General features: G+C 41.0%; 1 protein-coding gene and 1 non-coding gene across 2 annotated transcripts; both read left to right on the top strand.

Annotated features, from left to right (window-relative positions):
* Positions 1–269: 269 nt before the first annotated feature.
* On the top strand, positions 270–376 carry LOC115068280. Its single transcript, XR_003847635.1, has one exon. It is a non-coding gene; the product is annotated as a U6 spliceosomal RNA (small nuclear RNA).
* Positions 377–10,622: 10,246 nt separating this feature from the next.
* Tcf21 (transcription factor 21) lies at positions 10,623–13,556 on the top strand. The gene is made up of 2 exons (XM_008822101.1): positions 10,623–11,336; positions 13,006–13,556. The coding sequence occupies exons 1-2, from the start codon at positions 10,887–10,889 to the stop codon at positions 13,093–13,095; spliced, it is 540 nt and encodes a 179-aa protein (XP_008820323.1). The 5' UTR covers positions 10,623–10,886; the 3' UTR covers positions 13,096–13,556.
* The last annotated feature ends 285 nt before the right edge of the window (positions 13,557–13,841 follow it).

The raw sequence follows: 13,841 nt of genomic DNA, 5'->3' as shown, positions 1-13,841 counted from the left end.
TCTTTTTTCTGAGACAGGTCACAAATATGTAGCCCAGGCTGACCTGAAACTCACCACCCTCCTGTCTCAGTCTTCTCATGTGCTAGGATTATAAGCTTGTACCAGCAGGTCAGTCTTGATGACGGCCTTTGAAAAGCTATAGATGCTTATATGAAAAAGAATGTTGTGACTTGGGGAACTGGGGATGTCACTCAGTAGAGTGCTTACCAACCATGAAAAAAGGCCCTGGGTTGATCCTCCCTCAGTGTAGCATAAAATTCATGCTTATAGTACTTGCTTCAGCAGCACATATACAAAAACTAGAATGGTACAGAGAAGATTAGCACAGCCCCTGCGCAAGGATGACATGCAAATTAGTGAAGCATTCCGTATTTTTGACTTTATATCCATGCTCAGGTGCCAAGGATCTCAAAAAGTAACCTACTGTGACTAGTAATGATTAGCTATATAGAGATTAGAGATGCGTGTGCAAACATCTAAGTATTAGTTGCAGTAAAAATGAGTTTTTCTGTATGAAACAGTATATTTTTAAAAGAAATGGAGATGTTTTTCAAAGGTTAAACCTTCATTCAATTTTATGTCTTACCAGTTTATGCTGAGTGCAATAATGTATAACTGTATTAATTCAACATTATGAACCTAAAAATTTACAGCCAATTTTGAAAGAGATGCATCTTTGCTCTGGAAACTGTTATTGACTATGTCAATGCTGTTGTAATGAAATGCTTCTACTAATTATGTGATTACTAAATAATTTTTTAATTCATGCTTATAATCCCAGCACTTGAGAGGTAGAGGCAGGGCAAGTAGAGTTCAAAGTCATCCTCAGCTGCATAGCAAGTGTGTAGTCAGTCTGGACTATATGAGATGTCTCAAAATGTCAAAAAAGAAAAATAAAGTGATTTTTACTTCTACAGTCAATACTTGTTGCTATCACTGACTTACTATGAGGCCCTTATATAACATGCTATCTTTATTCCACATGGTCTGGACTTAACACCCCAGATGACCACTGTGGTATCCTAACTCTCTCTTGGGGGAACCTAGGAAAGGAAACTGGGCCGGTCTAGGTGGGGTCTACAGTTCACTTAGACGTCTCGTGGAGTCTGGGCGCTGGGAAAAGAGGGAGAGCTCAAGAGTCCTGGAAGGCTTCTAGACTGGACCTTGGGCCAGAAGCTCCCTATCAGATGGTGGAAATCAGAAGGCAAAGAAGTTGAAATGGGCTTCTCAGAAATCAGCAAAGGGTCCTTATGGAGCGGCACTGGACAAAAGGAAGGGCTCGTGGAAGGGAGAACAAGTTGTCAGTGGCTAGCTTGGCATCAAGGGGTCACCTCAGCACTCAATGGTAATTGGCAGAGTCCATGAGAGGATGAATGAGACCAAAGCCTCAGCAGTTTGGCAGAAAGAATGTAATGGTAATAAAGTAACTATTTAGATCACCAAAAAGTGAAAGGACTGATGGAAGTAATTATAGCTTGACACCCAATTTACTTCTAATCCTGTGATTCAGACCACAAGATTTTTTCATCCAAAATAATCCTAGATTTCACTGAAATCACCCCACAACATAGATACTTCATAATGCTTAGTTTTTAGAGGAGAGATTTATTTTTGCTGTTGCTGAACATCTTCAAATCTATATAATCTTACCACTAACCCAAAGCAAAGACAGATGACGATCACAGCAATGGCAGCTATCAAATATCCAGCATTAATAAATGTTGACCACATGTCAAGCACTGGGCTCAATCATTTCACAAAATCATCTCAGTTAATAACACAGGACCATCCTTGCAATCACCACATTAAGGAGGAAGATTCAAATACCTCATTAAAGACTTACTCAAGTTCAAGTTCAACTAATTAGATGTACAAGCAGAATCTGGATATTATCTCTTGCTACTTTGTTCAGGAATGTTATCCTGAGACAGAGTAATTTAAGAGAAAAATATTAAAAAGACAAAAAAAATCATGATTTTTTATTAAGGACTTTGGTGTTTTCTAATGTGATAGGATATAAGGTTTACCTTTGCCACCCAACATTTAGTTCATCTTTTTGTTCAAACTGATTTGAGAAGAATTAGACTTTTCCTATGCAAATTGTTTTGTCATGTTCACCCTTGCAATTAAGTTAAAAGAAAAATGAACTTATTTATTCATATGAAAGGAGAAAGTTTAGTATCCGTCTAACATTTTAGCTTAAAATAATGCTGGCTTTATCTAAATGATGTTAGAGTGACCAGTTAAAGAGATTCCAGTACAGTCAATCAACTAACTGTGTTTTGTCTATGAAATAATCCCTCAACACTCATTGGTGCAGTTTACTTCTGAATTGATCTAATCCATGTCTACTTCTGTGGAAGAGCTATGTGGTGCTCTTGAATGCACTGGATAGAGAATTCCTAAATTCTTCCACTGATGGTTCCTTAAAATTGATTTAAAGCTTTTAATTAAGGAATGGACCTCCTTTCTCTTTGCAAATTTTAGGAATGAGAGTCCAATGACCCTCCTCATCACAGACCATGAATCTGTACATACAACTCTTCATCATAATGATTTCTCACAAAAGAAAACCAAAGCATGCACAGCCTATTGCCTTTGGGTCATCAATAGTATAAAAGCTATCACAGAAACTCTCAAAGACAGAAAAATCCTAATCTTATCTTGATACTGAGTTGAAGTTAGAAACAATAAGAATAATAATTTTGCAATTATAATTTCTAATGGTAAATCCTATGGACTGAATAGTGGGCTCCCCAAAATTCATTTGTTGAAGCCTTGCCTCCTAATGTAACTCTATTTGGAAACAGGGATTTCAGAAAGTAATTAAGTTTAACTGAGGTCATGGGGGGATTCCCTCATCTGATAAGCCTAGTGGTCTTATAATAAGAGAGAAAGATCTTTCTGAGTCTTATTCTCTGTGTGTCTCTGTGTGCACATTCAGAAGAAAGACTATGAGAGGACATGGCGAGAAAGTGACCATCTACAGCCATGTATGCCACTTCCCAAAGCATTATAGAACAGAAAAAGAGTGTGTTATGATCTAAAATGTCCATTCATCAGCTTTTTCATTCGATAGCTCTGTATTAAGCATGTGTTATAGATCAGCCCTGCCTACTTTAGGTTCTGAGCATACAAATAACACCATATATCAAGTTCTTGCATTCATGAAGTAATTATTTAGTTGGGAGACAGGGGAGTTGGAGATGGAGACAGAATCAACAAAGCAAACCAATTTTTTAATGGTTTCATGATACATTACTAAGTTAAAGTAAGGACTCAACAGTCAAATTGACTGTTTAAAACCAGACTCTGTCATTTGTTTACTGTAGTAACTGGCTAGAAGGGTAAACACATCCATACACTGACCCTGGCCTCCTGGTATTCCTCCTGCCCTACTGGCCCTACCCCTTGACTCATTTTCATCCAATAGAATAAGGCAGAAGAGATGTGTGACTTCCAAGGCTAAAACGCTTTCTAGACTCCACTTGGGTCTTACGGAAAACTCACTGTGAATCAAGCTGTCCAATGACTAAGACCTTCAGCCACCTGGCACTGCCTGGCTGAGGAAGCCCTGTGGGAGGCTGCATGGAGGGAGAAGCAAGCCTGACCCTGGTTATTCTGTCCTCCTAACTGAGGCTTTCAAAAATGCATGAAGAAGTTACTTTGGCATTCAACAGCAGCTTAGTATAGCCTTCAGTTTTCTTCAGTCCCCATGGTTCTGCTGCCATGCTGTGACAGACCCTAAATGAGTACCAAGAGAAATAAGAACAACTTCCATCACTGATTCAGGTTATACCCCAGTAGCAGTGACTGGAATTCCAGCTTAGTGAATTACACATTTCAAAACTTCTCTGTGCCTCATTGCACTCACCTATATTTTATAAGGTTGTAATGAGAAATGATGAGTGACTTTAGAAAGTATGGCAACAGTGCCTGGGTTATGTGGTAGCAACTTAGTAAATATAAGCTACTATCTTTTATTATTTATAATTAAAAGAGGATGATGGGTGGGCTACCAAGATTTTTCAGTGGGTAAATGGCCAGAACACACATCAAAGCAGAAGTAGAGAACCAACTGCAAAAAGTTGTCCTTTGACCTCCACAAGTGTCCCATGACCCTGGCATGACATACGTGCACACATACACACAACAGTAATGAAGAATTAGAAAAAAAGAAAAGTAAGATGATGGAGATGGGTATGTATTGTAGCTCATGTCTTTAATTCTAGCACTTGGGAGCCTGAAGCAGATGGATTGTAGTGAGTTTGATGCCAGTCTGGGCTACATAATAATTACAGTCTTGTCTGGGCTACACAGCTGAGACCCTGTCTCAAAAAAATAATTGGGATCTGGAGAGATGGCTCAGCAATTAAGAGTACTGGACAAGCTTACAGAGGACCCAAGTTCTGTTTTCAGCACTCACATGGTATCTAACAACCATGTGTAACTCCAGTTCCAGAGGATCTGATGCACTCTTCTGGCCTCCACAGGCACTGCATGACAAGGGTACATTTATAAATATGAAGGCAAAACACTCATATACATAAAATAATAATAATAATAATAATAATGATAATAATAATTGGATGATGGGACAAAAATGTTACTAATTGACACTCAGGAAAGTTCTTACATAGAAGATGGCACTTGAGTTTAGTCCTAAAATAATAAAGACTTAGCCAAGTAAAAGCATTCAAATAGGAAGGACTCAGGGACAAAGGTCACTAGGTAGGCACAGGTACAGTGTGCTTGAGGGGCACAGCCATGGCCAGGCTGGTTGGAGCATAGTAAGAAAAGTAGAGTCACAGCAGCAACAAAAATTTTTAAATAAATAAATTTGAAAAATTTTTTAGATTTCATATCAGACACAACAAGCAGCTTTGAATGATTTTAAGCAGGAGAATGACCTGAGTCTCTCTGCTGGAAATGGAATTTAGGAAAAAAATTGAATCAAAAAGACCTTCTAAGAAACGGTTGCAGGGGACTGGAGAGATGGCTCAGTGGTTAAGAGCACTGACTGTTCTTGCATATGACCCAGGGTTCAGTTCCTAACACCCACATGGCAGCACACAACCATCTATAGCTCCAGTTCCCAAGGATTTGATGCCCTCTTCTGGTTTGGTGCACATACATACAGGCAGAACATTCATACATAATAAAATAAAATAAATAAAATAAAATAAAAACATTTAAAAAGAAACTGTACTATCAATGCACTCCTGTAATCCTGGCACTCAAGAACTTGAGACAGGATGATTATGAGTTTGAGGTAGAGTCTTGGTCACATAAAGTGACCTTATGTCACTTTAAGTGAGTCTTGTGTCAGACAGACAGACAGAGATAGAGGTTATTGTAAGGGCTGAGGATATAGCTCAGTTGGAAAAGTGCTTGTCTGGTATCCACCTAGCTCTGGGTTTCATCCCCAACATAACACAAAGCATGGGGCTGTATACCTATAATGCCAGCACTCAGGACGTGGAGGTAGGAGGATCAAGTCGTCCTCAGCTACATATTATGTTTGAGGCCAGCCTGAACTCCATGAGACTCTATCTCAAAAGAAAAAATAAAAATGCTACTCTAATCATTTGAGTAACCTCAACCTGAGTTTAGCAGGGAGTGAAGTGGAAAGAAGATAGATATATGCATATATTTCTTGAACAAGTGGCCCTTGGACTGTTCATCCAGCCTTCTTTAGTAGAGAAAAAATTTTTATTTAAACAAAATCCTTCTAGTACATGTGTTACTTGAACCATCTTAGGTTTCTAAGATTCATTCCCCAGGAAAGCTCATGATTATCTCATTTTATATAGCTCAGAGTTAAATTATTAATGGATCTTGTTAAGAAACAGGACATAACAGAGTATAAACTTCCTCAAAGTTATTTGATTATTATTCAAATAGGAAAAAAAGCATTCAAAGCAACATGGTTTCATGGAAGGAGCATTACAAGGCAAACCAGGACACAGACTCTATGACAGTACTGTCATTGACATCTTGTGGGAACAGAATTCTTGACCGTGTGAGGCCTCCTTTCCTTTTGGCTTATCCAATTCTGACAATAAACTACTTTATGTCTCTATTTAAAATGGGAATAATTCAAGTCCCTGGGGACAGAATACACATCCTCAAAACTGTCCAACTGATCCTTCCTCTCTATTCCTAAAGGCTGAAAGCACCTGCTTCGAGGAAACAATCTCATAGAAAGAACGTCAAGAAAGAGCCTTTTCTTTTCCTAACCTGACAGGAAGGAGGCTGACCATAAATTGGCCCTGTAGCTTTCTCAGGTCCATCAAACAACTGTATTTAACATATAAGGGCTTTAGAAATGTCTTCCATGAAATCCACAAGATTTATTCTTATTAAGAAAACTTGAGAGAATTTTGCTTTCAAACTTTGCTGTAAGACAGAATAATCATCAATCAAGAAAGTTTTTCTAAAACTTCACCGTTAGCTGGAGAGTCTCTGGCACACATTTTAATAAATATTTTCATTTCATATAGCAGCTTTTTCTTTAATAATGACTAGGAGGGGATTCTAAGTAAATGAAAGAATGGAGGCAAAGTACCCTGTGTGTACATAGCTCAGCAGTTGTTTCAACCTTCTCTCTCTTTTCCCAACATCAAACAGGTGTGATAAAAATTATTTTAGTCTTAGGAAACAGGATATTAAACTGACTTTATAAAGCATTTACCTCAGAATGTCTAAGTTTAATTCAGACCACTTGCTCCTTAAAATAAACCCTGTCCTTCAAAAGTATGGGCTTGGCTGCCTTCAAAACTACAGTATAAGCTCAGAGTGGTTGCACGTGCTTGGAATCCCAGTATCCCAGAGGAAGAGGCCAAAGGCAGAGGACAGAAGCCTTGGCTACATAGACTGTCAGGATAGCCTGGCCTGCATACAGGTCCCCTGTATGAGCAGAGTTGAGGGGGAGCCCTGTAGTACAGAGAACGTGAAATGTACTATATAAGGTTAACTCTTGGATCCAAAGAACCATGAAGAGTCTTTCTTTAGACATTCTTAATGCTATTTGTCAGCCATAGATCTTAGTGTTATGGCATCTGCACTACGATTCATTGATTACCAGGAAAAGAGGGGGATAGTGGACTGTAAACACCAGAAAGATTTCTGATTACTGATAGATTTACAACCTGGGCTGGGGCCAGGTAAAGGTAACAGCAACACTGAGCATCCCCATCCCTACCTTCCTAAAATAATCACAAGGCTCTCTTGACTTACATTCGTATTGATTGCCAAACACACATACCAGCATTATTTGAATTTGAAATCGGGGCAAAGTATGCACAGATAATGAAATGAAGGTCAAATTTAACAAAAACAAGGCAGAGTTATCAATGGGCTGATGAGCAAGAGAATTGTGAACAAAAGGTCTGGTGGAACTAGCACAGAGTGGAGAAAGACGCACCAACCTTCATTGAAGGTTGGCAAATTGACCATGGTTCCCACAAAATAAAAAGAATCAAACATTTGCACATTAATTACAAAGGAAGAAAAAAGAAGGGAATTAGTGGTTTTGCTGATTCACTAGCCAGGGTGTCTTCTAGCCCCATGCTTGGGTAGACGAGAAGGATGAAAATTAGAATTTAATGGCAGATTTCCCCCCTCCTCACACACACACATACACACACACACACACACACACACACACACACACACACACACACCAGAAACATAAAATGATGGCATAGAAGTCAGTTCAAAAGAAGCCTGTGATGTTTGCTTTCCCATAAAAAGGGGAGCAAATTATTTCATCCAAGTACAACTGAATCAAATTTGAATTTCCTGAAAATGTATCAGTTGATAAAGCAGGATTTAAGTTCAAGGATACATTCCATGTCTAATCTTCATTTTACAACTTTTGGAGATAAATTTTCTTTAGCACTAAAATCTTTAAAAGACAGTCTTTCTTCCAAAACAAATTGTTAGAAGTGTGCAGTAAATTGGCCAGATGCCTCAGAGACATCAGCTGTGATTTAAAAGTAAGGTAAGACTTTAAGGAACTATCTCTTGCTTTGAAAGCATGAGTTTCCTATTTACTGCTTTGAAATGGTTACATTCAAAGTAGTTCTCCTGTTATTTTATGGGTTAATTAGCTTCTCAAAAGTGCTTTCCTTCTCACAGAATATAGTTTATATTTTGGAAGAATTTGGCAGAGGTTAAGTTACAGCTTAGCTGATTTGTTCAGTGGAATCCAACAATCAGTCATTTTCTCCATCCATTTGTCCCTTAGGTTTTTTTTTTTTTTTTTTTTTTTTAGCAAAGATAGATGCAAAATTCAAGAGGAAAAAAGCATTTTTAAGTTACTTCCTTCAGAAATTGATGTCAATATAGCTAAATAGCAGCTTTTTTCACACTTACTCCCAAACTGGTGGCTACTCCTTGTAGAAATTTAGAAATCTCCCAAAGTTCATTATCAACCCACCAGCCCTTCCCAGCCTAAATGTATCACTGCAAGATAAATGCACATGAGATTTAAATTATTGCTTACATTGCTATAAAGAAAAATTAATTGCTAGTCATAAAATCCAGGTTATAATATGAAACTAGTTTTGCTCCCTTCCAGAAATTGCTATTTTTAAGTTTATAATGCCAAAGAAATAGACAGCAACAGTCTTCAGAGGAACAAATTACTGTGGTTGTAGATATTCTCCAAATGGCTGGAGCAGCCTACCTGATGACGCACAGCAGAGATTCAGACCCAAAAAGAATTGTCACAGCTTAACAGCCTTGTATATAAGTAAGGCAATAATTCAGACTTTGAATTATCTCCCTGTTATAGAATGCAAGTAAATGATTTGTGGTTATGTTGCATGTATATGTGTGTGCTCACACACAGTGTATAAAGCTCTGGCCAATGCCTACTCTCACATAGCTCTTTAGTGTAAAACTAACTTTAGCTTTTACATACTACCAAGATTGAGAAAAAGAAGGAATGGGGCAAAGAAAGTTTGGGAATCAGTAGGGAAAGTTCAAACAGGCTTGCTGGGCATTCTGTTAACACTGTCATGAACCTCAGATTGAATTACTATAGTTTCTGTGTTGTGGTACTGGGTCACTTGTGCATGAAGACAAAGTCAACTTCAACTTGATATTTCTGTCATCCTTGCTGTGGGAAGAGTCCTTTCCTGGTTTATAACATCAATCACTCTTGCAATAAATCTTGGGAGTGGATACGGTCATTTAAATCTCCACCTGCACAAACAACAGAAAATAAGAGCTCATAAATCTCTATCCTGGTGATTAACAAATTTTGGATCCTCGGGAAAGATATTATAGGGGGGAAAGGGTTCACTAATTCATTAATAAAGACTGATTTGCTGACAATCTGTTTAGTTTACGGAATAGGGGAAAGCAAACAAATCCCTGCTAACAAAACAAAGCGTTTGAGGTTAGTGAATTCCCAGCTGAGCAGGGATTAGAGATATGATATCTGAATGTGACAGAGCGGCCCCTACTGAGCCAAATGCTTTGAATGCACTTACATTTTGCTCCAGCCTCATCCTCCAGCCTCTAACTGTAAGGAAAGAAATTGTGACAGCGTTGGTAAGCCTCATTCACTCATCTCCCTGGTTTCATGGCATCAATTTTGTTCAAGCTTTGGGTTCTTGTTCCCTTTGCTTTTCCACTTCCTCTCCGGAAGATTGCCTTGTTCTCTGAGAATGATAGCGTGAGCTGGGGTTAAGATTGGAAAAGGACCTTTAACGAAAGAATAGCCCTGTTTTGTGTTTTATAGTGTCAGCTTTACATGAGGAACTCCAGCAGCAGAGGATGGAGAAGAGGAAGACAAGCATGGGCAGGAACTTTACATCTTTTACAGTCTCAGACAAAGTGATGTCTGTGAGCCAACTAACTTGATAAGACCCTACAAAATGAGTTTCGGGAAAAAAAGGCACTGAAAGTTTTTGTTTCACTGAGAAAAGATTCTCAACTAACAAAATATTTTCCACACACCGATATGACCCCCTTTCATTCCCTACCCATCCCCACTCAATTGTGTAGAGTTTTGTATGTAAATGTGTGTATACAAAATGGTCAAGTGTAATGGGTCCTTAATATAAGATGGATTTTCTTTAACTTGTTTTCTTTCTTCATTTCTTTCATTAGTAATTTGTCCCTAACATTGTAAAGATTCTGTAAAACACTTACTTTATTTACCTCTAGTAAAGTGGAAAGCTATCTTGGTAAAGCCCTGGGGTCTTAAGAGGCATTAACCTGAGGCAGTTGGGCCCCATTTGGATTTTAATCGATATTTTCTTGGGAGGAGGAGATGTAAGGAGCACTCCTATGGCCTACTAAGAGCAAAGGATCTGGACATTATTCAGAAGTTCTCAGTACAACCAACTGGGGCCCCCTCAGAGAAAGAGAAGGCCTTAGGGGATGAGTAGAGGCAAGGGGCAGTAAGCAGAGCTTTCTCCTGCTTGGCCTGGGCCTGAGTGGAAGAAGGCAACTGGTAAGTGCGTGTTGCAATTGAATTGATTACATTACATGCTGGAAATCCAGTCGGTGCGTGAGAGTCTCTTGTGCTTGTGAAAGGGGTCTTGAGCTCCCTGGGCCTAGCAGGCCCCTCCCCTGGGTTGCACGGATCCGCCTCTCTATTCCCCAGATAAATTCCTAGTGTCCACCAAATTCCTCAGCGCTCTCTCACACTCTCAGGCCACGACTCCGGGGGTGGGGAAATAGAGCCTTGGTTTCCTCCTTTTAGAAGCCCTTGCAGGCCTTTCCACAAGTCTGTGAAGAGAGAGCAGTGAGACTCAGGCTCCAACTCCCAATACATAGGAAGTGGCTGCTCCACGCTTGGGAGACCCTGTGGTCTCTCTCTCTCTCTCTCTCTCTCTCTCTCTCTCTCTCCCGCCCCCCCTCCAAACATGTCCACTGGCTCCCTCAGCGATGTGGAAGACCTTCAAGAGGTGGAGATGTTGGAATGTGACGGGCTGAAAGTGGACTCGAACAAGGAGTTTGTGACTTCCAACGAGAGCACCGAGGAGAGCTCCAACTGCGAGAATGGGTCTCCGCAGAAGGGTCGCGGCGGCCTGGGCAAGAGGAGAAAGGCGCCCACCAAGAAGAGCCCGTTGAGCGGGGTCAGCCAGGAGGGGAAGCAGGTCCAGCGCAACGCCGCCAACGCGCGCGAGCGGGCTCGTATGCGGGTGTTGAGCAAGGCCTTCTCCAGGCTCAAGACCACCCTGCCCTGGGTACCGCCGGACACCAAACTCTCCAAGCTGGACACGCTCAGGCTGGCTTCCAGCTACATCGCGCACTTGAGACAGATCCTGGCTAACGACAAGTACGAGAACGGTTACATCCACCCAGTCAACCTGGTGAGTTCCCCCCGCGGTGCCCCAGTTGGGGTGCCCAGCGCCAGCTCCAGGGCTCCCGCAGTCCTGGGCCGGGTGATCAGAGATGCGCGGAGCTGGGCGCCAGTGACTTACACCCGGTGGTCACCGCCGGCCTGGCGCCGCCGGGGACCTTTGCAGGGGATCCCCATGCCGCCCTGGCTCTCTGCACTGAGTGCCCTCGGGATCACGAGTGATTTCTGCGAGAGTCTGACGTGGCACCCCATTAAGGGATTTCTAAGGGTATTCAGCTGGCAAAGAGGAGGGATCCCCGCGCCGGTGCCAGCGCCATTTCCGCTGTCGTGAAACTGACGAGACGCTGAGCCCCCAGAAGACATTTATCCCTTTATTCTATTAGCTGAGAACAAAACTTGATTTTTCCTTTCTAATTCTTGTCAACACCCAACGCTGTCCTTTCCCTGGGTGTATTTAGGACTGTTAAAGGCAGACACATTCGTGTCGCACCCACATAACTGTCCACGTAAATTCCCCAACTACTTAATAGGTTATCATTTTCAAATCCCAGCAACTGTTAGTAGAAACAGTAAATTCGCTCAGTTCTCAGTGTACTGAAAAACAGTGCAGTAAAAGGTCTCGTTTAAGAATTGTTACTTTATCTTCTTCATAAGCAATGTCCATCGAGCCTAATTCCTGAAAATACAAAACTCAATGCTCATCGAGCCAACTTTCCCCAAATGTGTTTTGCCGTACGCCCTCTTTCATTTGATTTCATTTTAAAACTTGCAGGCTCTAAAGAAAAACAACACTTTACCAACACTTCTGTTTATATATGATAAGGAGGAGATTTCCTTTATCCGCCAGCACTTAGAGAGGCCCGAGTTTTCTTCACACCCAACTGGTTTAAGGAATTGGGGGAGGGGATGCAAAAACCACATTTTGGCATCAAAACTATTTCCCTCCAATTAAAAGTGTTTTTTAACTAGATGAGTAGCCCTTTTTACAGTCTAAAAACAAAAAGAAATTATTGCTGAGAACATTTACAATTGCTGCCTTCATCATATATATACATATATATACATACATATATGTATATATAAATCTTAAATGTGTTTTGTCACATAACAGTTCAAAGAAATAAAGAAAAAGCTTTGCTTTTTCAGTAGCAAGAAGAACTTATATTAAATGCCCCTATACTTTTTTATTAACACACACACACACACACACACACACACACACCCTTAGCTTAAAATTGCAGTAAAAGCTGGACTGGCCCTGGTGGAAAGGGAAGTAGGCATCCGGGAGATGGATGGAGGTGTAGGAAGTTGAGAAGACCCAGAAGCAGGACCAGGGCCTCAGCAGACCCGCAGAGAGGGCAGACTCGGTCCTTCCCCGCCACCTAGCTCAGACTCCTAGAGCATCTGGGTGACTGCCGCTCCGCTTCTTCGGAGGATTCAGCTGGAACCCAAAATAAGCCTCTTTTGCGCTTATTCTGAAAGCCCACTACCACCACCACCTGGAACTGTGTTTTGCTTTACCCTGCGGCGGGGCGCACTAGTACCCGGATAAAATGGCAGATAAGCGCCCCCCCCACCTCGCCTGCCAACACGCACCACCTCCTGCCACTCCAGTTTCAGGCGCACTCCTCCCCCAGCTCCAAGTCCACTCACCGCCTCCACCCTCTTCTCTCCTGCAGACGTGGCCCTTTATGGTGGCCGGCAAACCCGAGAGTGATCTGAAAGAAGTGGTGACCGCGAGCCGCTTATGTGGAACCACGGCGTCCTGACCTTGGAGGTTGGAGTCTGGGAAAGGCGCGCTCCGGGGGGAGAGGGCCCCGCCAGGGGCGACCCCTGCCCTCCCCGCTCCCTGCTGGCCCCTCGCATCTCTCCTCTCCCCATCCCACCCTGCGAGAACACTTAACCGCGACGAGGAGATTCGTTTCCAAAGCAGAGGAGATCAACTGTACTTACAGATTCCCAACTATTTAACTTTATTAACTTCTATCGTGAATGACTGCTAGCCTGGCTGGTCCAAGTGCAATATGTAATTATATATATATATATGTATATATAAATAGATAAGAGCCTATCAATGTGTATCTTTTGTATAATAAGTTGTAAAATGTAGATCATAGATTAACTGACTTTGACAGTCACATTTATAAAGTAATTCACTCAAAGAAATATATTTTTTTCAAACAAGTTTTGCTACTTTCGAAAAATAAATCTTTCTTTATATTGCTAAAAAGCCCTGGTATTGGTGTTATGTCTTCAAAAAAAATTATTTTTAAGAAAACAGTGGAAATCTATGGAAGAGCTTAATCACAGAAAATATTTCTTTTAAAGTTCAATCCAAACTTCTGGTAAAAGATTAACTATGATTTCCACTAAGAAATTGCAAGCCGTATTCTGAACTTTAAAAGTTCTTACAAGTTATTTTTAAGCCCACTAGAATACCCTAACAAACAGAGAATGCGCAGAATTAAAGTTATTCAGTCACACAGCCCAGAGGAAAAACACAGGCGAAACAGAA

The sequence above is a fragment of the Nannospalax galili genome, unplaced genomic scaffold, assembly GCF_000622305.1.
Source record: "Nannospalax galili isolate Female #2095 unplaced genomic scaffold, S.galili_v1.0 scaffold186, whole genome shotgun sequence".
Lineage (NCBI taxonomy): Eukaryota > Metazoa > Chordata > Mammalia > Rodentia > Spalacidae > Nannospalax > Nannospalax galili.
This window is presented reverse-complemented; position numbering and strand designations above follow the sequence as displayed.

What these genes read in the sequence shown, in the direction of transcription:
- Tcf21 (XM_008822101.1), top strand. Translation starts at nt 10,887, where the DNA reads ATGTCCACTGGCTCCCTCAGCGATGTGGAAGACCTTCAAGAGGTGGAG. An exon ending in ACATCCACCCAGTCAACCTG is followed by an intron (nt 11,337 to 13,005) that starts GTGAGTTCCCCC and finishes TCTCTCCTGCAG; the next exon opens with ACGTGGCCCTTTATGGTGGC.